The sequence below is a fragment of the Ptychodera flava genome, chromosome 4, assembly GCF_041260155.1.
Source record: "Ptychodera flava strain L36383 chromosome 4, AS_Pfla_20210202, whole genome shotgun sequence".
NCBI classification, from domain to species: domain Eukaryota; kingdom Metazoa; phylum Hemichordata; class Enteropneusta; family Ptychoderidae; genus Ptychodera; species Ptychodera flava.
The window spans coordinates 48,328,895-48,355,812 of NC_091931.1; the positions used below are offsets into that span (position 1 = coordinate 48,328,895).

General features: G+C 35.5%; 2 protein-coding genes across 17 annotated transcripts in view; one reads left to right on the forward strand and one right to left on the reverse strand.

The window, feature by feature from the left end:
• LOC139132023 (uncharacterized protein DDB_G0286299-like) overlaps positions 1–25,924 on the reverse strand; it is a 46,224-nt gene extending 20,300 nt beyond the window's left edge. For 2 of the 9 annotated variants that reach the window (XM_070698385.1, XM_070698383.1), the window contains exons 1-2: positions 25,757–25,924; positions 21,683–21,785 (exon numbers count right to left, since the gene is read on the reverse strand). Coding sequence is in view for 5 of the 9 variants with exons in the window: in XM_070698381.1 (XP_070554482.1) it covers positions 9,096–9,168 (73 nt within the window). In the remaining 4 variants the exon portion in view is untranslated. Of the gene's footprint in view, positions 1–9,095; positions 9,280–18,655; positions 18,792–19,375; positions 19,452–21,682; positions 21,786–25,634 lie in introns of those variants that run through there. The other 7 variants (XM_070698382.1, XM_070698380.1, XM_070698381.1 and 4 more) reach the window with 5 other exon arrangements.
• The window catches only part of LOC139132026 (UPF0462 protein C4orf33 homolog), a 40,840-nt gene that overhangs the window by 5,664 nt on the left and 8,258 nt on the right, over positions 1–26,918 (forward strand). Inside the window, exon 1 of one of the 8 annotated variants that reach the window (XM_070698389.1) lies at positions 18,803–18,930. The exons of 1 other annotated variant lie outside the window; for it this stretch is intronic. In XM_070698389.1, coding sequence (XP_070554490.1) covers positions 18,925–18,930 — 6 coding nt within the window. In that variant the 5' untranslated portion in view covers positions 18,803–18,924. Of the gene's footprint in view, positions 1–18,802; positions 19,138–25,997; positions 26,093–26,148; positions 26,224–26,249; positions 26,362–26,559; positions 26,629–26,918 lie in introns of those variants that run through there. 6 more of the 8 variants (XM_070698393.1, XM_070698392.1, XM_070698395.1 and 3 more) reach the window with 6 other exon arrangements.

A 26,918-nucleotide genomic window follows, 5' to 3' on the forward strand; every position in this document is an offset into this window, starting at 1 on the left:
ACACACAAAAACCCTCGTTGAGTAGCAAGGTAGGACACTAAATGCTAGTGACAGTTGCTAGGAGACAGCTCTTATCCCTAACAACCAGGATAAAAAGTGTGGGTGGTAGAGGCTTAATATTTCAAAGGTCCGCATTGTAATCCTTCTTATACTCAAAATTGGTATTTGTTGACATCAACACCTTCTGGGCGTCCTCTTTGATATTACTGAACATTAAATATTAAAATTTCAGATCAATGTTGCAAAATGTATTTACTTCCCATGATTCCATTTTTGATATCCATGTAGAGGGGAGTTTATGAATTTTCTATGGAGTATGTGCAAAGAAAAGTGTTCAAAAGCCACCAAATGTGAATTCAAAAAACCAGATCTGCAAAATTCCAATGTGTCACATTCGGTTATGTTTAAAGGGAGTTGACAGAAATAGATGGGGAGTATCTGAATCAGATGTAATCCTTATATGGTACTGAAGGATTTTGCAGATTACAGACTATTATTTAATGTAAAACATGTGCAAAGTAGAGTGTTATCCGGTTTTAAATACAGTTGCTTATTTTAAAATGTTATTCTGATCTAGAAGTGGGAATAAAATGATATACATAAATTTACAGAAACCATAACTTTGGTTTTTGGCCACAAATAATTTCCTTGGACCTGACAACATAGTGGTTATTATTATGCAGGACATACATCCACTGATCTGACAGGCTTACAGTGGTGTATGTGTGTTTATTCTGTATTGAATATGACCATGAAGTCTAGCATGTTGGGTAAAAATAACATGGCCTTTTCTGATTGGCTGTCTGTTTGAATTTTATCAGTGATCATCTACCAGATACACATGTAAGTTTCAACCTTTTTTTAGAGTTTCAGGCTACATCAGTACATAGTTTGAAAACCACCTTTTTTGTTTTCCTCTCATAAAATGGTACCAATACTCTACAGGCAAAATCTAGTCACATGACTTGGGATTAGGTGGAATTTAACAGAGATACTGCCCTTGATACTAATATATATCAGTTAGGAAACATACACATATTTCTAATGCAAAAACTTCAAAAAGCAAGGTTAAATAATTTTGAGTTTTACAAATTATTGCAGGTAGGGAGAAGTGTCATTTTACTTTGATTATAAATTTGTTAACACTGCCACTACAATGGTTTGGTCTGATACAACTGTACCACCACCGTTATACTGTAAGTTTAAGATAATAAGGTTAGACCTATGTACAGGCAAGTAAAGGGTTTAGGTACATGCAGAAATTCACAATCAAGCATTCAAAGAGAATTTGTTCTAAAAAGCATCTAGTTTCAGTATACGAATTTCTGAACTCAACAGCTGACATTGTGACTAGACTGTTTCAGTTTTAACACAAACCATGTGACACACCAGTAACATCTCTGTAAATGTAATGTTTCATCAATAGATACGTGATTTAGCTAACTGGTTAAACTGAGAAAAAAAGCATTACATTTTGATCTGAGTACACCCAAGCTTTTCCTTTCCATTGCGTCATTTCACACAGTCTACCATCATGGTATCTTTGTATGTTGCATGTATGATGCTGGACTGCAGTTTTATGTCAGTAAGATGTTAGGCCTTGTTTTTGATCAATTATTATGATATAATCTTTTTAATAATTAGAGATAATTTCTTCTGGGACATTTAACATTGTAAAATAAAATAGTATGTTACCTGCAAACACACACACCTAGTCAAGATAGCCAAATAATACTAAGCAATACACATTTTTCACTGTACATGTGTCCTCTACCTGTACATTTCACCGTACTTCCCGCTACATATTCAATCATCACAGAAGTGACACATACAGTCAAGAATTTCATTTCATCGCTAATATTTTTGCGACAATAAATATCACTGTATTCCAATAAAGGTGTTAGATTTCCTGCGGAACACAAACCAGCCAGAGATATTTCATTTAAAGAGCGATAGAAAATAAGGAAGTTACATACCTACGTTACGCATGGAATAACACAATCAACTGAATGGAAAATTTAACACCCTACTCATCTAAGGGACAGCCATTAATTTATCTAAGCCAGAGCTGTATGTTGAAGCAATTGAACTCTGCTATCTGTGTTTCAAGACATGGTTATATTTTTACAGGCAGTATTTTATAGTACATTTTTAGTTTGACGCAGTGAAAACAATTACAAGAAACAAGAAAATCCAATAAAACCATGAAGATTGTAACCCTTTCACACATGTTGGTTGGCCCCTGACATCTGTTTTGCATAATTCATATACAGTATGTCTGGTTGGTATTCAAAATACACCATATTCTTCATTGATATTCCAGATGCAGACCCTATTCATCATTCACAACCTGACCTGTCACATGGTTTGTCATCAGATCATGTTTCAGTGTTAAAAATATCACCTATTTACTCTATGCCACATTATTGTCTCTGTTAAATTCACAATGAAGAACACCTCACAATAATTAATTTCAAAGATATGATAGACCAGTTTGCTAAATGAAACTGAAACTGTATTTGCCTTTTTCATTGGCAATTTTTATATTATTTATCTGTAAACTACCAGGCAGAGTTGTATTTGAACACAATTCATAATACATACTCTTTTGTAAAAGCAGAAGTGTTTCCTTTTGTGATTCGTAATTATCATTTTCATGAGTTTTTCATTATCCAGTGTGTAATTACATTTGGGCAAAATTTTAGAAGAAGCTATAGACACTCAAAACACAGAAAACAATGGACAGTCTATGAATTCAACACAGAGTACATAACGTACTGCTGATACTATGATAAAGGGTCTTATCAACAGGTTTCTACACTGTATAATACACTACAGAAAAGTACATGTATACTCAATAATAATAATAATAATAGACTTTTCATACCAGTATATGAATACTACATCACTTCAAGTCCTCTGTAGTCGAAGAAACTCTGTGAGATTTCATGCACCAAATTATACAGGCTAACTGTTACAACTTGGCTAACATTACAACTATACAGAGTTTTCACCGTGGGAAATATGCTGTGGACATGTCAGACACAAAAATGCCATTCATTAAATGTAAATTTATCAGTACTGATCAATTCACAATATTCTTTTGTTATTTAAAAGTTTTATAAACAGAAATATCATACGAAACTATACTCTCTGTAAATGTGAACATAAAATACTTTACAAATCCAAAACCATAGGTTCAAAATGAAAAGTCTAAAACTGTGGGTATTAAAGAACTACCAAAGATGTAAAAACCTATTAATGCAGTCTGATCTGATCGATAACATTAAAATATCATTATGGCAATTGTGATAAAGCAGACATTTTTGGATTTTAATAATATCACTGCAAACTCTGAAAGAGCAGTCTTTGCTCTAAAAACAAAACATGCAATATCAGGGAAACATGAAATAATGGTAAATAGAGTACCAAAACAGAGTCTGAGAGAGACTATCTCCTAAATTTGAATATTATGTTGAACTTAGAAGTAGTATCTTTTCATCATTGTATGAATGCCTAAAGCATTGCTTATCTGTTTTTGTAACATATTTCACTATTGTTACACATGGTTTAAAGTGTAAAGTGTTTGTGAATAGATAGAATAATCCATATTGTTCCCTTTTGTCTTCTTTAAACAAAGTTCATTGTGTGAATCTCTAGTGTAATGGCTCATCTGATCTAGTACTCAGTCATAGAAAATTTTCCATTGACAAAGGGTACATGTATGCAGTTTGGAAGTAAAAGTGCAAGAAACCTGATACATACTTCACTATTTTCTAATATACTGGAAAAAATTAATTAACCATAGTATCTGCACGGTGAAGTCATGGAGGTAGTCGATAGTCTCTACTACCTCCATGGTGAAGTCAAGTACAATATTAACACAGGACAAGCCTGGTAGGAAAAGGGGTGAACCTGCAAGTCTTCAACCACTGGTTCTTGCACTAATGGTTGTTGACATCAGCTTTTTTGTGTGATTTTAGTCCTTTTTCCTCCTTTGAGAGTTGCGTTCAGTTGATCACACTGTTTATAGATACATCATCTGATAAACAAACCTACTTTCAGTTGCTTCCAACTCTGAACCCTTGCACCACCATGACATATGGACTTTAAACAGATGGACATGCTGGGTCAACTAAAATCTTTGCAGTGACCAATCTGACAAATGAGCCATAAATATGAAACTAAAACGCACCAAAAGGTCCAAAGTTGACATTTATGACATAATTGTATTGTTGTGGCTGTCAAGAAGCTGGTGATAAAACAAATTCTAGCACCTGACCTGAACAGAGTGCTTCAAGACTTTGGCTTGGCACCCAAGCACATCTGACCCTTGACCCTTAACCTTTGGATAGAGTCCAACATTTCGGAACTACATAATTCTCCAATAAGACAGCAATGCATATCACATCCAGTATGTTAATTGTTACATGATAAGAATTCAATTTACAAGGTGAAATCCAGAAATGTACAAACATGATTGCTTGTGGGTCACATGCACAGTAAGCATACGTGTGTAAATAAAGAATTCTTCAGTGTAAATCATTTCAGTGTCCCTTCGTTTAATCATAATGGTGAACTTCTAAATGTGAATTAATATGGTTTATGATTTTATCAAGGGCAAGCATACATAACCAAGAGAAAAAAAAAGTCCCAGTATCTATGTTAAGATGAAGAGCTATCAGATGTACTTGTTGATTGTGTGGAAGTGTGCCTGCATCAGCTATGATCACTGTAATGAACTTTGGTTCTGAAGCGCCAGTATTAATTCTCTAAATATGAACACAGATGGTTTATCAATATCAACTCATAAAATTGATAGACTAAAGTTTATGACCAAAATAATCAGCTTATGTGATTACTGACCTAAAAATTCTGAGTAATGTGTAACATTTTTTTCTCAGATAATTCTGACTTTATTCCTGCATTTAGCTCAAAACCCAAGGCTGAAATATTATTTTTCATCTTTCAGACAGATTGACCGAACATATCAGTTATCAATAAGAATTGGATGTGATGAAAGTTACATATTTATATTCATATTTTATGAATTATGAATTACAACAAAACAGTGAATTTTTGAAACGAGATATGAGAGTGAAGATATAGTAGAGTCAGTGAGTTATGTACAGACCCAGCCAGACCATATCTTTGAAGTTTGAGCATGCAGTTATGTTGACAGTAAAATACACCAGAAGATATCTCTTGTAAATGCTGCGATGTTAGGGGTGAATTATAAAGCAGGTAATAACAATTTAATTGATAGTGCCATGTCACATAATTTCACCCTAGTATTGACAGATTCTTGGTATTTTGATTGTTGATCATATCCAAGCCAGAGTCAGTCTAAGGTTCTTGACTTCATTGACTTGCTGAGGTCACATCTACGCTGTGGTATGTTGCTTAACATTCCAGTGCATTTCATGTTTATAAGAACCTTCTGTTAGATATGCCAAGCCATGACACATATAAACTGACACATATTGATTTCAAATTAACCTCTCCATAGTATTGAACTGAACCAGGAACAGCAGGGAATACTGACAAAAATACATATGTTTTGCATTTTTACTTTTCAAAAATTAGATTTGACATCTACAATATACTTCAACCCTATATAATTAGTCTGTTACCATGGTGATGACTGTCCTTGGTGTTCTCAAGTTATTCTGCATCGCACAATTCATAACAAATAACCCTGTGTCCAATCTACATGTACATCATTTTATTCCTACTACATGTGTATACTTTTCTATCAAATTACTACTAGTGAACATTCCCGTCTTTCATGGGGGAATTGCTATTACATTGCACCTACTGTACATGGACACAGAAAGTGTCTGGATATCAAAGTAACTGTGTCAGCCCTGACTGCAAACTGTTGTTTGTAGCTTAATGTAAGCACTATGTACGATATCACAAGGAAACCTTTAGTCATTTTGAAAACTTTCAGCAATTTGCCAGAGTATGGCCTTCTTGTACATTCTTTTCAGACGATATTTTCTGTTTTGACAGGTACTAGTGTGATGGTGTCTGACAGGAATTAACTGAATGAAATGCATGAGTATTAGACATGTACCCTGAAACTGTTCAGAAAATTGTTAAAAGCTTGCTTTTTCAGTAATTTACAAGAACAAATAACTTTTGATAACATTTTCATTATTTTTACCTTCAAAGTGAATACATTATCTTCCACTTCTCTCTAACTATGTTAAACTTGTTATGTATAACTTATTTTCTATACGATATTGGACCTTTAGCAAGTCAGTTTTAGTAGTTCTGAATTTAAGCCATATCCAAAAAGTGAAAACCAACAGTTTCACCATAATGTACATGTACACATTCATTCAAACAGACTGATGGATGGACAGACAGGCAGACAGAATGTATTGATGAATGAATACAACTGATTGTAGACTCAATGTATTTTGCCTTTGGGATATTGTGATTGGTAGAGTGGATATCTTGTAATGTTTTGGATACGGAGTACTGGTACACACACGTCTGTTGTAACTTGCTGTAAACCATATACTTGAGATGTGTTTTTTCCACATGGACATGAACAGCAATACCTGTTTTGAAACTTGATATTAGCAATGGTAACACTGACTAATTGCAAGTATCTACCACTCCTGAGATCGTGATATTTATAAACTCAGTTTTCATAGCACACTGTCTAGCATTGAGTATCATTGATCGTCCATTTTTTGTGTTTTACGTTTTCACTCCATTCACCGTGGACAGTTTGTCTTTCTAATTGTGGCTGCACAAATGCAATATTGATCACTGGATACAAACCCAGGCTGAGGTACCATCTGTCAATACCGATGATTCATTTGGAAAATGCACACAATGTACAGATTTTACAATTGCTGCACCAGACAGTACTGATAATCCTGTATCTACTATAGTGGTCTCATCCTTCTCTGTTAAGTGAACTGTACCTGAGAACACAATGTTTGTATCATAGAACTGTACCTGAGAACACAGTGTTTGTATCATAGAACTGTACCTGAGAACACAGTGTTTGTATCATAGAACTGTACCTGAGAACACAGTGTTTGTATCATAGAACTGTACCTGAGAACACAGTGTTTGTATCATAGAATTGTACCTGAAAACACAGTGTTTGTATCATAGAACTGTACCTGAAAACACAGTGTTTGTATCATAGAACTGTACCTGAGAACACAGTGTTTGTATCATAGAACTGTACCTGAAAACACAGTGTTTGTATCATAGAACTGTACCTGAAAACACAGTGTTTGTATCATAGAACTGTACCTGAAAACACAGTGTTTGTATCATAGAACTGTACCTGAAAACACAGTGTTTGTATCATAGAACTGTACCTGAGAACACAGTGTTTGTATCATAGAACTGTACCTGAAAACACAGTGTTTGTATCATAGAACTGTACCTGAGAACACAGTGTTTGTATCATAGAACTGTACCTGAAAACACAGTGTGTGTATCATATAAATGTACCTGAAAACACAGTGTGTGTATCATAGAACTGTACCTGAGAACACAGTGTGTGTATCATAGAAATGTACCTGAAAACACAGTGTGTGTATCATATAACTGTACCTGAAAACACAGTGTGTGTATCATAGAACTGTACCTGAGAACACAGTGGTGTATCATAGAACTGTACCTGAAAACACAGTGTTTGTATCATAGAACTGTACCTGAGAACACAGTGTTTGTATCATAGACTGTACCTGAAAACACAGTGTTTGTATCATAGAACTGTACCTGAAAACACAGTGTTTGTATCATAGAACTGTACCTGAGAACACAGTGTTTGTATCATAGACTGTACCTGAAAACACAGTGTTTGTATCATAGAACTGTACCTGAGAACACAGTGTTTGTATCATAGACTGTACCTGAAAACAGTGTTTGTATCATAGAACTGTACCTGAAAAACACAGTGTGTGTATCATAGAACTGTACCTGAGAACTCAGTGTTTGTATCATATAAATGTACCTGAAACACAGTGTTTGTATCATAGAACTGTACCTGAAAACACAGTGTGTGTATCATAGAACTGTACCTGAGAACTCAGTGTTTGTATCATAGAAATGTACCTGAAAACACAGTGTGTGTATCATAGAACTGTACCTGAAAACACAGTGTGTGTATCATAGAACTGTACCTGAAAACACAGTGTGTGTATCATAGAACTGTACCTGAAAACACAGTGTGTGTATCATAGAACTGTACCTGAGAACTCAGTGTTTGTATCATAGAAATGTACCTGAAAACACAGTGTTTGTATCATAGAACTGTACCTGAAAACACAGTGTTTGTATCATAGAACTGTACCTGAGAACACAGTGTTTGTATCATAGAAATGTACCTGAAAACACAGTGTGTGTATCATAGAACTGTACCTGAAAACACAGTGTGTGTATCATAGAACTGTACCTGAGAACTCAGTGTTTGTATCATAGAAATGTACCTGAAAACACAGTGTTTGTATCATAGAACTGTACCTGAGAACACAGTGTTTGTATTACCTGAGAACACAGTGTTTGTATCACGGTGTTTAGTATCATAGAACTGTACCTGAGAACACAGTGTTTGTATCATACAACTGTACCTGAGAACACAGTGTTTGTATCATAGAATTGTATGGTACCTGAGAAGAGTGTCTGTATCACAAAGAAATACTGCAACATCTTGTGAAGTGTGCACTGGCTCAATCAATAAATCAATAAATCAATCAATCAATCAATCAATCGATCAATCAATCAATCAATCAATCAATCAATCAATCAATCAATCAAACACCAACTATTCTACTGCTTGTAGATTCAACATGCTGTCCAGTACAATTGAATCCCTGACAAAAGCACAAGATGACCAATGGATTCACTTCAATTCACAATAACTTCAATTCACAATAACTTCAATTCACAATACCATCATGTTGATAGATTTTACACTGACCTACATGTAGCATAGTACGAATATCAATAATGCAAAATTTTGGTAGGGTCATTTGTGCAAGTATGCCTGATAAAGATAGAGACTGGACATTCTAACCAGTACTGCTTGAAGAAAACTGATAAAAGGAGTGTGTTACCATCAAACAATTGTTTCCACTGTTCCTGCCACAGTTCTTGCCACTCATCAGAGCCAAGTTGGAAGACACACATGATGAGACTAGCCTGTCCTCACCTATCCTACAATAATACCATATATTTGCATATTGTCCAAGTCCTGACAGCCATGCTTCATAATAGATGACCAGTGACCAGAGGGCTTACAATATACAATGCACACAGGCTATATTCCCAGCAGATGTATCCCAATAGGTCAAGTCTATCGTTAAAGTGAACAGCGGCTCAACAGCAAAAATCGTCTTCTTGTCACTAGACTCTATGAAACAAATCCATTACTGTACTTGCACTTGGCATGGTGGCTTCACATCGAAGGAAAGTTGGAAATTCAGTGACTGTAGTCATAGCATTTTCACGAAAGATTTTACGGAGATTTCACAAAACTCGGTCTCCAGACGAATGTCACTTTAGCTACAATCACGGGAGCTCTCTGTTCATCCTAGCATCACTTCTAAGATATTCCAAAGATGAAGACGCCAGATCTGCTTCACAAATGGAAAAACACACCTGGACCTGGTCTGCTGGCTAGGACTTCAAACAGTTTACACATTTCACAAACTATTTCCCCTCTCTTTACAGACTCTGATGACACTGACATGTTCATACACGGCTGATGACCAGTCCTATTATTTCTACATTGAGCATTTTAGCCCTAATGTAGTGAATTCATCAATTATGGTTTGCCGATGTTATCTAATAAATGTAGTCAATCAATAGAATAAATTGGCATACACAGGGACTATCCACTTCATTGAGAGTGAGGTGTACGTCATATCACAGCTGTACAAGCCCTGCCACTCTATTTATTGTTGCTTAATTGGATTAATCAGTCAATCAGTCAATTCATCTTCACATTGGATGGTGAAATTGAAATCACTGAGTATGGTTAGTTCTTAAAGCAGACACACAGAAGGTGATGAGTTTGCAAATCTTTGCCAAAGAGGATTACGTTTCTCTAGTCTCCATGTAATTTATAAACTGATAGGAAATTTTAATCTGGTTCCTACGAAACTCCCACAAAATGACATTTAAAAGTGAACTCTGAATTCAGAAAAAAGCAGAAGGTCAGTCATAATGTTCTGGTGACTGGATGTTATCTCTAACGCAATAAGTTAGTTTCAAAGGGCAGGTTTCTGAAATAGGAACATACACTCAGTCTCAGCTCTATGCTATGATTTTTGAAGTACGTTGTGTATATTCTGGTATTTTCATTCCATTTGACATTTTCATTTTCTGCTCCCTATAAAATCACATCAAAATACCTTCTGTTTTAACTTGTCAACAACTCAAGCATGAAATGTCCAATGTTATTGTTAACAACTGAATTCTAGTCCACGCCACAGTTCATTTATCAATATCAAGATTTAATATTATCCACGGTGCATTGTGTTGTCAAACTCAGTACATTGTAGTATTTCAGTATCCACATCAACAGTGGGATGACTAATAAGAAAAATCTTCTCATTTTATGAAACAAAAATATTGAAAATATTATCAAAGGTCAGAGCTATTGTCATGTTGTATTGTTGTGTATGCTGGCATAACGTCACTATAATTCTTATAATTCATCAACCAAGTCTGTCTACAAGTATACTGAACTGTCCATATATCATTTCTAACTGCTACAATTAACACAATATTACCACAAGCAAACATTTAGTATGACACTGACATAAACAGAACCAAAGCTGTTATTAGTATTACCTTCAATACATGGCTGGATCGCTTTCTTCCTGGCAAACTTTACACCAGTGTTTTTTACTCGTGTGTTTCAGTGTTTGTAAATGCAATTGGCCATTTCAATTGGCATGTAAACAGGCTTACTCGTGGTTTTCAGGAAGGTGAAAGGTGATATACACGGTGATGTGAGCCCTCTGGCAGCAATGTCTGTGTTGTTTGAAATATGGCTCGGCTGAGTAAATAATTTGTACTTGAATAAGTGGTAGGAACGGATATGGAGAGAATAGGAAGACTGCGTCATGACCTTCTATAAAGATAACATACAATATATTGTACTGTAGTTTTACTGTAACCCAACGTGGGTCAAAGAGATTTGAATTACAATGTACAGACACTGTTTAGTTGTTGTTGGTATTGTTTCTTGGAATTCAATTGGTATGCAGGTCTTCCAGAGTGAACCACAACAATAGTATTGTGTTCAAGCAGAGAACTCCATTCACCAATGGATGACATTGCCGATGTTTGATAGCAATGGTTGTACAATGTACGGGAAGATAGCACAACCGTTAATACATCAGTGCATGCACCTTTGTGTGCTAGGGTTAATTGCTTTACTGGCCTAACAAGGTCAGGTTGTGAAAAGGGGAGTTGACTTTCTGAATATAACAGTACGTATTGACCTAGTATATTGCTAAAATCAAAGTCGTACAAACATGCTACCTGTGGAAAAACCATCCCTTGAAATTAAACAATGACATGCATATCTTCCTTGCTATTCAGATCTTTAGAGAATACTGCTGGTGGCATCTCCAAAAACACACGTAGAATTACATCTACCATTTTCGGCAGAATCTTTTTTGGGTCAGTTTACAGGACATCTAAGATATGTCAACAAGTAAATGATGTTTACAAGTAGTTTAATACCAGCATCACTTTTAGTGTTTATCAAGAAGGAAATGAATGGTCTGTCGTACCACACATGCTATATTTCACAGCAGCATTGACGGAAGCTTGTAAGCAAAGAAATTATTGGCTACCATGATATACCCTCAAACCCTCAGTAGTACAGTTGATGTTGTAACATGTTTTTATTTCCTGGAATAGCACACCATATCAAACAGAGATTACGTTAAGTTGCAAAGGTCACAAAGCTGAGGAAGGAAACATGTAGCTGGTTTCATCCCTCTCACTGGTCTCCAGTCTAATCTGTGCAAAATTCCGCAGAGAGTAAATGGGACAAGAAAGTACTGATATGTTTGGCAGCAACCATCCATCATGGACCCGCCTACACTTTCAGTTGCTTTCAATTGAGGTCAAAATCAGTACATGTCTTTGGAATTTCAGAAGAGACATTTAAACTGTGTTTGTTGTCATTCTAAAATGTTTTGGAAAATCATTTTATATAATTTATGGCAATATATAATTTCAAAATATATTGTGACGACACCCTGGCAATATTTATCTCACTGCAATTCAATGTTACTTTCACTAAATTACCTAAAAAAATTTTATGTCAACACCATGTATGGTAATTTAAAATTTTACATTAACTTTTCCTGGAAAGACTTCATCTAGCGAATTATCTTACTAATGATAATTAAAAGCCAATAGTTTTTGCAATTAGTTTTACATAGATGATAAATTGAATTTCGACACAACTATACAATACTTACGTCTGCATTTTTTTTCTGACCAGACATATCGCACAGTAGAGTCTGCGTCATTTATAATGCTCTGTAACACTGCTGTTGATAATTTTACAATGCTTGGTAACACAATGAGATAAGACAATATGAAGATGAGTAAATCTCCATGTCTTCAGTAATCAGAGGACAAACTTGCATTAATTTGATGACACTGATGACCAGGAAATACTGTGATAAAGCTGCGACACCACAGATTATTAAAATGGCCATACACACATCATACAGACATTTCCATCATGGGTCCATCGCTATCTTCAAATCATAACCCTAATAGTCTTAGAAGCTAATCTTGCAGAAACATGGACAATTGGCACAATGCAGCAAACAAGACCATAAGAAATATATTTGATTACAGATTTTCAAGGTAAAAGATATGAGTAAATATATTACTTATGAGATCAATATAATACCGAATGTGCAGGGCAATTCTAGATATTACAATTTTGCAAAAAGCGCATTGGAATGGAAACATATAAAGTGCTGACCATCTGGGAACGTTGAGATCTTCTGAGACTCATTGTCAAGATCACAGCAGTATTGACATTGCAATTGAGAACACTACAAACCAGGGTACTTTGAAGACACATGTCTAACATCTGCACAACATTACCAGAAAATATTTACTGTTTTGACCTTATGGTATCTGTATGATATGGTACAGGGTATCTATAACTCTGATCCCATGATTCCCATAAATCATACATCATGCTACGTAGTCAAGTTGGTTGTAAATTTGACATCAAACTAGTGAATGCTAATAAATGTTATAAGATGCAAGTAAGGTAATTCTGATGATTTTATGACTTTTGCTCATCTAGGGTTCTGAACAACACGCCAAGATAACTTACCACAGTCCTGATTCATTCAACAATTACCCATGATGCCATTCATGGAACTCCCTCACACTCTACTGATTAACATCTTGTCTATGAACAGAAATGTGTTTACTTAATTACATGCCTATTAGCTTGCCATTTGATACACTTTCACCCTAAATTACATGCCCCTATTACATTCAATTGAGTGTTAATACAACAAGTTATCACAATCAAATGGAGCATTCTACACAATGCAAGTTGCCCTAACAAATTTACACAAATTATTTTACAATGAAACCGACCACTATTAAGTTTTCATCTCACAGGAATAGAGGCAGTACACACCTGTATTTACATCTTAATAATCACCTCATGATTCTACTGTTCAGAAGCATTTGAACTTCATCGGTTTGAACAAATATCTGCATTTGGCAAAATTTTATGTGTCTAAACAAAAGATATTTTGAGCCAGGAGAATAGAAAAGAGCAAATACTCTCTGTGTTGAAATGACACCTTTGTGAATAGCATTAATAAACAGTGTGGAAATACAACACATATGGAAGTAAGGTCTTTTCTATCTGGAGTGAACAGAGAGTCAAGTGTTTTTATTGAAATAATGGACACACGATAGAGTGAAGTGTATGATCATTTGTGGAAAAGATTAAATTCTATACAAAATACATTGAACAGACCATATTCAGAAACAAAAGTGGGATCAAATTAGCGCAATATGATACTAAGACTGTATATACTGATTGTGGAGGTTATCTTTCATCAGCTTGCAATCTGTTCCATTAATATCAATGTACAGGAAAAACATATCACTGAGCACAGCTCTTTTGGATAAAATGACCTTATAAAAGAGATAAAATGGGAAAAAAGGAACCTCAGGATTGAGATAAAGAAAATTATGGTTTTAAACAGGGTGCACATTTATATGTTCTAAGCTTTCTTTGTAACAATGGATCTTCTGAGCAACAGATATATGATGTAATTTAAAGGAAATATTAGAAAACTGATGTGAAGAAAGCAACGATCAGACAGTAATGAGATTGAAAATAAGTACAACAAATGAAAGCTAGTAACAATCATTGCTTTCAAATCAAAAGATAATTTCTTTGATTATAACAAAAATATAACAAGCGACCTAGCGGCCGATATAGCTCCGCTGTGTTTATGTAGAGAGTAACTATTTTTGACACATGTTGATGAAGAAGGTGGAAATCTTTGATAGCTCAATGGCCAGAAAAAAGTGGCTAAAATAAGCTGCAAAAGTACACAATTCATCATACTTTGAATATATCACATCGGATCATCCCTAAGAACATGTCAACCAAAGCTATCCGATGAGTAGTTTTTTGAGAATGAAATTTTCTGACCAAAAATGGCAACATTGCCCCAAAAATACAAAATTACAGATTTCATCAGAAATTCAATATATATTACTTAGCTCATCTGTAGAAACCTGTATACCAAATTTCAAAGCTATAAGAACAGTACTTTTTGAGAAACACACTTTTTGACCAAAAATGGCAAAAATTGCCCCAAAATTACAAAATTACAAATTTCATCATAATTTCAATAAATATCATTAAGGTGATCTGTAGGAAACTGTATACCAAATTGCAAAGCTATCAGATGAGTAGTTTTGGAAATACACATTTTTTGACCAAAAATGGAAAAAATTACCCCAAAAATACAAAATTACAGATTTCATCAGAAATTCAATATATATTACTAAGTTCATCTATAGAAACCTGTATACCAAATTTCAAAACTATCAGACCAGTACTTTTTGAGAAAAACATTTTTGACCAAAAATGGCAAAAATTGTCTTAAAAATGCAAATTTGCATATTTCTGCACAATTTGAACAAATCTGAAATAGATCATCCCTAGGGACATATGTACCAAATATCAAAGCTATCTGACTTGCAGTTTTGAAGAAGAAGATTTTTAAAGATTTTTTTACCAAAAATGACAAAAATTGCCTTAAAAATACAAATATGCAAATTTCACCACGATTTGAAAAAATCTGACTGAAGTCACCCTAAGTAAACTGCATATCAAATTTAAAAGCAATCGGACAAGCGGTTTCAGAGAAGAAGATTTTTTACCAAAAACACCAAAAAATGCCCCAAAAATACAAATATGCAAATATCACCACAATTTGAACAAACTTAAGTGAGGTCACCCCAAGTGAACTGCATATAAAATTTCAAAGCAATTGGACTTGCGGTTTCAGAGCAGAAGGCAATTGTTGACGGACGACGACGACGACGGACGACGATGACGGACGACTGACAACGACGGAAAATCAACCTATTTGATAAGCTGCGCGTCCCTGACAGCGGAGCTAAAAATAGATTTCCATAAACATTTTCATTGGGCACTGAAGTCTTATACCTTTTGCAATGGCAATTATTTTGCATATCCACAGACAAGTGGCCATGGAGATCACCTTGGTTGCTAGGAAACAAGATGGCAAAGTGAAAGAGCAGAGTCAATGACCGACAGACAGTTCACCTATGCCAGTGTGTGTTGGATGATAATTCACATTAAACTATTTTCCTTGTCTGGGCAATTTGATGATACGGGTATAAGAAAAAAATTATATAAAATAATAAATGTCTACTTATTCCATTATGAATACACCGCAGCAGTACATTTGCAAACATGTTTTTTGATCAAATTACGTATGAATGGTGGTGAGAGTAGAACAAGTAGTACATCACAGAATTAAAATTCAATTTTGCTAGACCTCCACTTCATATCATCTCTGTTTAACTTTTATTTGTATTTCCATCTGTTTACTGTTCAGATGAATTTTCAAAACATGTCAGAAATACACACTCTTCCAACTTGGACAGATCTATGAAAATGAAACAACACATCATAACAACCATTTAGGTCATAATGCTATTTGTACAGACAAGAGTCAGTTTTGGATTGGATCAGCCTTTATTTGACTTTAACTAAGCAAAAGCTAAGAACACATTTATGAGCACAGTTCATATAAACTTTCCTTGCCATCAAAGATCCAAACTTACAAGCAGACAGATTAATAAAAGCAAACACTAGTATTATATGATGACCTAGGATGAAATTTGACTCTTCAGCGGAGGCAACCTAACCCCTGGAAGTTATTACCACATCCACAATAAATTGACTACAAAAAGTCAATCAATTTCCCAGAAGAGAGGAACCCTTGTCCACAATAGCAGCTGCTTTATGTGTCACTAGTATTTCAAATGCAGTAATCTGTACAACATCTATACTTGCCAAGTGTTTTAACCGCAAATTTTTCAACAAGTGTTCAATGCAAGTTTGAATTTTTTGCCAATTTCTATTTTGACCTCCATATCTCAAGCTGATATGACTACTGGTATGCACAAAAGACTGGAGACAGGATATAGGAATTCTCGTCCGGTACATGTCAAATCTCCAACTACCGTGGAAGTTCAACATTGTACTTGTATTGAGTTACAGCAATATCACACTCAATTCCATGAAGACTTCAACCTCACAATTTTGCCAATCCTATCCACCACCAGGCCGATGTAGGTGGGGGGGGGGGGGTACAAGACGATGCAGACAGATGATATCATCACATTTTAAGTTTATAAACTTTTCCACAGGGAAAATCACAGCAGTACAATACATAGCATTCTACATGTTCCAAGTATGCACCCTTGATGATGTAAACAGATTCTAATTACATAATTGCATGGTTATCTTTCAACATCTACTCTAATTATTTGTGTTTCACAAGGATTAAATGATAATCATCAATTGCATCAGCTGCAAATTACACTGATTAACAACTAGGGCGGGGATAAATGAATAATAGAGTACTGGTATTGATGTTCATGTAGTAGTTTAAGAATCTGTTTATATTTCTTTCTTTCATAAGTTATTCATTTTTAATTCTGTACAAAAGTTAGACACAAACGTTTGAAGTTTAAAATCTTCCTGTCATTGACAAAAAACATCTTTCTCAAGATGACTATTGAATCAGAACACAGACAGGGAGCCATATTTTAAGTGTCCGAAGCACATGGCATTGTTTTACTGAGTTTTATCTCCCCAAGAAAGTCAACACAGGATGTCAAAAAAACAAACTATGCTCAGGACATTATGCAGGAAGTTTGGGAAACAAGATTTGAGATTGGAAGTGTCAGGCAATTAGCATCTACAGAATATCTCAAACATAAAAACCCATTGCGTACAGCGCCGTATCATAATGCCTGTGTACATGGCCATCTAATGAAATGAAGAATGCGATATCATAAAAACTTCCTCTGAGCTGTGGCTTCTATTTCTTTCCCAGTCAATGTAAGACCACCCTGATATTGTAACATGCAAGACCTCAATGTTCTCCTTGATTTCAGGAAGAAGAGCCCAAAGTTGGTCAAAAAAAATGACACAATAAAGACCAAGCTGCCACAGAAATGATATATCCTGTCACCATGGGAAACAGAAAGGTTAACCCTGCTGATAGTCATAGACAGAAGTGAAATTGCCATTGTGTCAAATTCCATGTCAGTTACTTCTGTGGCAACAGAGTAAATATGGACCATCCAATAAATCTAGGATAATTTATATTATAATAATATAAATTATCCTAGATTTATATTTGATCACGCCAACAGTAGTAAAAGTTTCTTTCACAGAGCACACAAGGAAAGGAATAATTACCATATAAAGTTTGGTAGAAACTGAACAGAGATTTGAAAGTGGAACCAAAATTAGCGCATGATATACGGTATTATAAACTTGTCCGAAACTGTCCTTTTATTATAAAACAAACAATGTCATGAAACTTTCAAAAAGCAAGATAACAATAACTTCCTTAAATTAGTAAATTATAAATCTCATATTTCATACTATGTTATAGTGTTTTCCTAACATATGCTTGCAGTCAATCTTAACTTGGAGAAGTTTGTTAACCACTTTTCGTTCCACTCAATTAATCTTTCTAAAAGTAACGTCGGAAGAGAATTCTGAAAGCAAAGTTTCATATGGTATAAAACTTAATGCCATACTCGAGAAAAGAGAACTGAAATGATTGAGTACAGCTGAGTTGGTCTAGGGTGCGCCATCAGCAGATATTAACATGCATTCTTTGACTGTGTACAGCCAATACTGGATACTGTAAACAGGAAAGCCATCAAACATCAATGGGATGAAAGCAAAGATGATAACCTAAACAACATGGTCATACATTGACGTACATCATCAAACTGTTTTTTAACGTCTTGTAGTTGTGAAGCCAGCCATGTCGAAAATTTCCAAACCATGACAATATTGTTGACTTACCCTCTCCATAGAAACACATGGTACACTTGGACCGTCCCTTTGCCATCGTGGACAAAACTTTTCATTCAGAGACAACCTTGCGTGTATCCACTGGAAGTAAGATGGTGGGATGGTCTCACGTTGATCAAGATATGGAGTCTGGTTACCCTGACTGTTATGTGACACCCAATGTGAGTGATAAAGCTTCACTAGAGGCACCACTGAGTTACTGGTAATAATCAAGATGGCATCCTTCTCTGGACACATCAAAACTTTATGAGTGCTGACATATGAAGGTAAACATGACATGAACTGTACCTCCCTATTTTGCGCATGTGTTACATTGGATTTAGCTGGTTTCAGTCCAAAGACTTGTTGAGTCTGTCATGCTTACAGTCCATGAAAACTTTTACATTTGGTGACTGACAAGCCTTGGCTGCATACAAGAAGTTGCATACAACGGTTGGATTGGAGACTCAAGTACAAGTGGTGTCAAGTTTCAGGTAATGAAGGCTAATGTTAGGAATGCTATCACAAACTGATCAAAGGTTGGATAGGGTCTGGTAGCAGAATTGGGAAAATGACATCAACTGATATTGATACAGATGACAGTGGGCTGGCACTGATATGCATAGGAATGCACATGGCGTACTGTTGATGTACTGGGTATTACATTTCACTTGATATGGTAAACTTTTATTAGTAATAGGCTAATGAAATCACTCTGGGTAGAAAACTTACCCTCCTCATCTGTTTGATCTGAGAAGCATATTTGCTGATGGGCAGACTGCTGTATAACCATAGCTTGGAGCAGTACACATGCAAGCTGGCTAGGCTGTGCTATAACTCCTTCACTTTCTTAATTTGGTTTGACCTCTGTATTTTAAAATGTGTGATTGGATCTGTAAACTGTTAATTTAAGGGCCAAATGGGGGATGCCAAGAATCTGGAAAAGGGAAGTGAATCAAGATTCATTTAAAATTTGCTTATTATATTAGAGCTGTACTTACTACTATTTTCTAGTCTATTCTGTTCACCTAACTTTCCCTGTGTTTGTTTTTATCTTCATAATTGTATACCTACAGGTACACTACCTATCATCAATTATTCAATTTCCATTCAATATTGTTGATAAACTTAGTCAAAATCTCCGCTTGAAGTTTTTATTAACCTTTTCAACTTCAGATGAAATGTAATTCGTAATTCATTACAGCACGGTTACAGCTCCAATGATCTAATATGTAACATGGGTATCTATGAAAATTAATACACTGGTTGCCTGTACTGGTTGCCTGCACACAGAATATTACATTACCATTTACATTCTACATGGCTTCCTAGTTTTTGAATAATTTAATTTCAAAACAGTTTGACCAGTAGAGTAAAACCAACTTTTATCTTTCATTACTCTTTATACAGCTTTCATATTATTGCAGTACACTTCTCGGTTAGAATTGCACTTTATTTTGTGAAAATTAAACAGTTGTATTTGTGCACTGCATATGCATAACACTTCCTCATTTCATGGCAACATGTGTCAAGTCACATGACAGGATGACACCTGACTGCCTTAGAGGGAGCTACATGTAGCTCAGAGTGCTGTAGAATGCAGTGACACAAACCACAGTGGAGGTCACTAATACCACCACAGGGATTTCTCTCTACTGCGGAATTGCGCATTTTGAGCCATTTTCTGCCCTGTAAAAGTTACTGACAGTGCGGAAATCATGCACAAAACACAGCAAGCAAATACGTCCATATGATGGTGACCAAAGCACTTAGAATAATGACCTGTAAATTTACTGTTTTTTCCGCCCCCTAAAATGTCAAGTCTGCCCCCTAATTTTGATGAATGGGGCAGAAATTACCCCCTTCAGTGAACATGCAGAGAAACACTGCTACCAAATGGAAATGAGTAACTTGACCATGATTTTACCATAATGCAGACTTTTCTTGTCGATAGATAACATGGTACTAGCTTGTGCCATTGGGTACCTTTAAAGGGATCCATTTACTAGCACTGTGCAGGACAAACCTTTTTTATTTCTGTCAGTTTGAAATTTATTCACGTAATGTGATAAACATAATTCAAATGACATTTTTAAATTGTTGAATCATCTATATTAAAGTACGTTTTAACAGTCAATGTTATGAAAATTCCCATGACTCTTATGAATTATCGTAAGCAACATCAACAGTATATGGCTTGAGCAGAAGCTTGTGAATAAATTTCCTTCGTCATTTTATTGGAAGAGTTGTATGTTGTCACTGCATCAATGAGCAAATTTTTAATAGAAATTCAAAAAATATAAATTTACAAAGCAATGTGTGAAGCCCTATGCACAATGCCATAACGGAAACATATGGTGATAAAAATAGACTGTTCATCAAACCATTCACAATGTGTACTATGATGTATGTGGTATCTGTCTTCAAAAATGAAACTGAGTGATCAGTATGTGTTCACATATTGCATTTCAACTTAGTTTCACAAAGGTCTAGTCTGTAGGGATGTACGAAAGTCAATGCAGTGCATCATTGGTGTCAGCCTCCCCTTTGTATCATCAACAATGGAATGATCCTCAGCCTCCCCTTTGTATTATCAACAATGTAGTGATCGCAAAGCTGTGACCAATTTCACAAAGACACAGTCTGTAGGGATGTACAAAAGTTGATTTAGCACATCATTGATAATCAACCCCTCTTTCTATCATTGACAATGGAATGATCCCACAGCCATCATCTGTGGATGACTAGTTGACGTAGTTTAATTCCTTTCACTTAAAAAAAAATAATTACACTTATAGATTAATTGGGCAGAACTATGAAAACACAACCAATTCATGAGAATTTTTACTATTTACATATTTGTAGCCACACGTCACAGTTCACATAAAAATGAATTCAGTTGAAAGTACATTCAATTTTCAGTGAACTTGCTAATAAAACTTAGTTTCACAAGTTTCATTTGATTTGATATCTTCATCTGTTCACTGTCCATGCAAAATGTACACAGTCTGATGTGGGTCTTTATGGTTCATACAATACCTTAGAACTTGCTCCACTGTATCCAAAGTTCTGATATTCAAAAATAATCCAGATCACTCAATTTGTTACTTCTGCGTCAATCACTCAATATGTCTCTCCCCCGCTGTAAATCAATGAAAACACAAACTTTGTTAAACTGCCTGCAAGTACATTTGTACATGTTGAATGAATATCGCAGTGATGATATTAAAGTTCAACCGTGGCATTTATAGAAACACAATAGTGTTCACAGCTGAAACAGCCAATTATTACCATACTGTTGCTAAACTACCAACAACCATATGCATATAGTTTGAGTCAATACATCTTTAGGATTATTTCATCAGGTTTTGCCTATTAAAGTCTTAAAAATTACATTCCTGTGAACTTTAACAGCATGTTGGCTTCACCACCAGGATGCCTATCGTTGTCAAGGATGGTTATATTTACTCTTTTCTATTTGCTAACTGCTTAAACTATTATGAAATTCATACATTATTTGCCCCTCATCGGCCATATGAACATCTGTGGCAATGGGAGATGTCACATGCTGTGTTCATGTGAGTTCTAGCCCTGTTCATATTGTGGTATATATTGTGTTAAAAGCACACAAATACACACCTTTTTTTATTTATTTATTGATTTATTTATTTATCTATAATATTCAGACTAGCACTTGCAGGAGCTTTAACATACTTTCTAATACCAATATCAATATGATTAATATATTGTATGAAAATTAATATAGTTTATTGTACCTGTAATTCTATTGTAGATGTAAAGCCTGATAAGGTCCAATTCTTTGATTTTTACATCTGTACTAAATACAACATATTGTACACGACTAATGACATCTGCATTATCAACTCTGATGATCTTCTACAAGTATATTGTAAACATATCAATGTATAAATACAAAATGTGTTGACAGCTTGAATACAGGTGTATCCTATTTCCTTGTCTAGTTTCTAGTCCTTGTTTCAAACATGAAAGTTAGTTTGACTTTTCAGTTTGAGACAAGGGCTACATACTAGCCTGAATTTTGCTTTGTTGGGGAAATGTGTATGACGATGAATACAACAGCTGTAAGCAAATATGTACAACATGTACCGTTTGATTAGTAGTGATCAACGTAGTGTTGTTCTGTACGCAGAATTGTGTTTTACATGAAACACGATTGACTTAATTATCAGCACAAGATTTTGATTTTGAGGGAGGCAAAGTCCAACAAAGTATAACTGTCATAGAACAGAAGTCTCTGAGTTTAAAGAAGAAAATATGGGACAACCATACAGAAATCATACTGTGGATATTGTATTTGATCACTGAGAATGTCATTATTGAAATGATAATGCACTGCAACTTTGAACTTAATGACAACAACAATACAAAAACTTTAACACAAAAACACAATAAATAAAGCAGAACAAAATATTAGTTAAATGAAGTCATGGGAAGGGATGAGAATACCCGGACTTCCTGAATCCGTGGTTCAGAAGATATGAGGTATCTCTAGTAGATAATTAGTTTCTTTATCCTTACACTAATTATTGAAACATTTTTTTTTCAAATGGTTCTCCTTCCATGGTTAGTCTATATGTGGCACAGTTACTAAATTAAACTTGCTGGGGGAAATCCCAGCATGAATTAAACCCTGTCACATTGCGATACCTGGAGTCTGTTGATTGATCAAAAGTTTAATCATTATCACATAACATCCTGCTACAAATTGATCTCATTTACAGGAAGTATTACAGCAGATAAAAATACATGCATTTTAACCTGGACTAGCATCATAAAAAATCACAAAGCATACTATCAATTTTTAACATACTGTTTAATGGCTACATAAAACCATAAAATTATGGAATGTCATGTCACAGGATGATTCTTTGAACTTTGACCTTAGAGCTGATAATTGTTGCTCTCTTGACATTGACCATTTACAGGTTCGGCTATTCTCATAATCAACTAATCCCTTGCAAATGATCACTTACAACACTTCATTCCACTTACAGGGTTTCAACACCTAGAATAAACAATAATGCTAACTTTTCTTAAGTCACATGTACAACTGCTTACACACTCTCTTTTTGTCCACGTACCGCATTGAGTTTTGCATGGAACACCACCTTGTAGACGACCAAAATATGTCAAGCCCCATTCCAACATGTTTTTTCTGTAATTCTGATGAACTTCAATATTTACTATGGTAAACTGAATAAAAACCAACACATTCCTGTCATTGTTCCTCTGACATGCAATACTCTATATGTAGGTATGTAGGTACTCAGGAACCACCAGAAAAGGTAATCCTTCAAAAGATTTTTGATTGTATGACACAATGACAAACCCATGCTGAGTGGCTGCCTTGAACCACAGACCTACTGATGTGCAATGAACCACGCTTGACCTAAGTAACAGAGTTCTTTATTGATGATTCACTTGCTATGTAGAACAAAGGTTCCTGAAGACATGTTTTTAGATCATCTGAATACCACTGATGTGCTCATTTGAATTGTGAAAGTCCACTCACAAAGAGGTGATAATTCAAGCTACATGAACTTGACCAGTGGATGGGCAGTCTGCAGCCTAGCTTGCATATTCTGTCTTCTTAGTGGAACCGTTTCGACTTTCAAACAATTTGAATTATCAACAATACAATATGTATTAATTGTTGTATGTAATTCGTAAGGCTGTGTATATTTTTTCAAATCAATGTAAAACATTGCACTATATACAGGCACGTTTGAACGATCCCATGGATTGACATTACTGACTATTTTGTGAAATGACCGCAGTTCAATGGCCCTGCTACAAAAGGTCTTCTACAAATGTCATAGACTGGGTTCTGTCATTTTAAGATGTTTCTCATTCATCAATAAAAGGTGAATAGCGCAGGACAAGCTTTTGTTCCCATAAGGCAGAATATAACACCTTGGAGATAACTTTCATGGCCATTCAGAAAGTAAGAAACTTTAAAGAAGAAACTTTTGGGGGGTTACACAATAAATGAATGAAGATACCAGTAGCATCTCTCCTACAAGGGTCAAACTTGACCATGAAGATTTCACAGAATGGACTTGTTTTGCACCAATACTCAATATGTGAATATGGCTTTGTGAAAAGTTGACCGGCTGTGCTACAAACAACCATGTTTGTCTCTGTTCAACACAACACTGTATAACAGTTCTATTGTACAGCGTTTGTTATCTACAGTTTAAAATCGGTCAGTACCCTGCATACAAACACTTACTATGGCTGTTTAATACTGGTGAAAAGAGTGTGGCCATAAAAACATGAGCTTTATCTATACTTACAATTGCAAAATAATTTTATCAACACTTAAAATTTCCCTTTAAAAACAATAACTAAAATTCTCTCATTTGAAGGGATATTTAAATAGTACCCTCAAAATGCAGTGTTTATTAGCTGGGTATCAAATAACCTCACAATACTGGTCGTCAAACTAATTAACGAGTCTGATATGATACTATTATTGATTTATTTATCATAATAGCATGTCTAGAGTCTGGCGTCGTGACGTGCATGCAATTTCTTCGCGGAACTTTTTGAGTTTCAGCAAAATCTTATGTAATTTACCGTGCTCTCGATAAAAAGACACTTGAGTGTTAAAGCGAATACGTGACTCCAGAGGTATAAATCTCGGATAGTTAAAAGGTGTACAGCTAAATAACCGGCAATATATAACCAGTTAGAAACTTGTTTTCGCACATTGCTTAGTATATGGCGTTTATTTGACTTTGACAAGATCATGAGACAATTGTACACGTGAACAAATTGAGCTACGAGACGTATTTACGCCTACTCCAGTCGTTGTATTGGCTGAGATCCGAGCTTATTTCCGCCTGCTACCAGGTAGATGTCGGAAACACAAAAGCGGAAGGCCGTTACATGTAAAACTTGGACATTTCAAACGTTGCATGGGAGCGTGTCTCAATGTTTTTTGTACCTGAATCTGACATCTTCCCGTATGACAGAAGCAAGCCGTCAGGTCTCCCGGCTGACGGGGTATGACGGGTCGCTGCTGAGTACGGTGTTCCTGTCGACAGGTGTTAATGCATAGAGTCTTACCTTCCGTTACAATTTCAACAGTTGTCACTGTGGTAAACTTGGGCGCGTACACAACTTCAAACGACGATCATTGATACTGAATTCTGTTGGCGGTGTAACACCTTGCACCGCCTGCTTTGGTAGTCAATGCTGTACACTTTTGAGGTGAGAATCGATACTGTATGCAAATAAGGTGTAAATAAACATGGCTGCCCAGTGCGGTCACATGACTCAGGTACGAACCATTGAAGTCAAAGGGTAGGGTACACCAGGTAAACAAGGTGCGGCGGTACCACCATCCACACAACCCGGAAATACTGTCCGGTAGACATCGTAACCTAATCCTGAACTCACCAGGTAGCTGTATTCAGTTTAATGAATCATTAGTCTTTCTATTAATAACGTCAACTTAATTCTAAAAAAGACCATTATTTATTCTGAAGAAGTCATTAATTCGACAGCGGAGGTACGGAGCTCCGTGGAGTGAGGTAGGCGCTGGGCGGTCACCTCCACCTCTACCATCCCCTGTCATAAGTAGTACTGGTAGCCAGGGTCAGGTGGGGGTGTTGTTGGGAGACTTTCTTTGAGACTAGGAAACATCGGATGAGGTTGTTAACTTAATGGGGGTAATATTATATTCCCATTTCGATGTTGTGATACAACGGCGTCCTATAATTACATGCGTCCAGTATAAACAAAGTTTGCACTATATAACTATGTGATTTTTAAGGGTTGACCCTGATGTAATTTTCATTGCGGGGACCGGGACCAGGGAAAATCATTACAGTGTACTTTTTAGGGAAAAATGTTGGGAAGTCGAAGATACAAGGAAAACATTGCAGTGGACCCTTGCTTGATGTGCAAAAAGATTATGTTGGCTTTTCCAGGCAATGGTCAGGAACTAACTTTTGAAGATTTTTTGTCTTTTATTGCAGTTTCTTTTAACTTCCTTCCAAAAAATATATAAAGTACTATTAACTGTTTTGATAAAAAATCACCGAAACCTGAAAAATAACCATAATTTCTCGTACAGTTCCTTTAGGGTCCACAAGAAATTATCATCAAATAACGAAATCAAAGCTTTCTCCAGGATATGAAACTGCGGAACCATGAACTAAGGTTAGGTACCAATTTCAATATTCTTGACAGCAGATTCACTGCTGTCACTGACTTAGCGTAAATG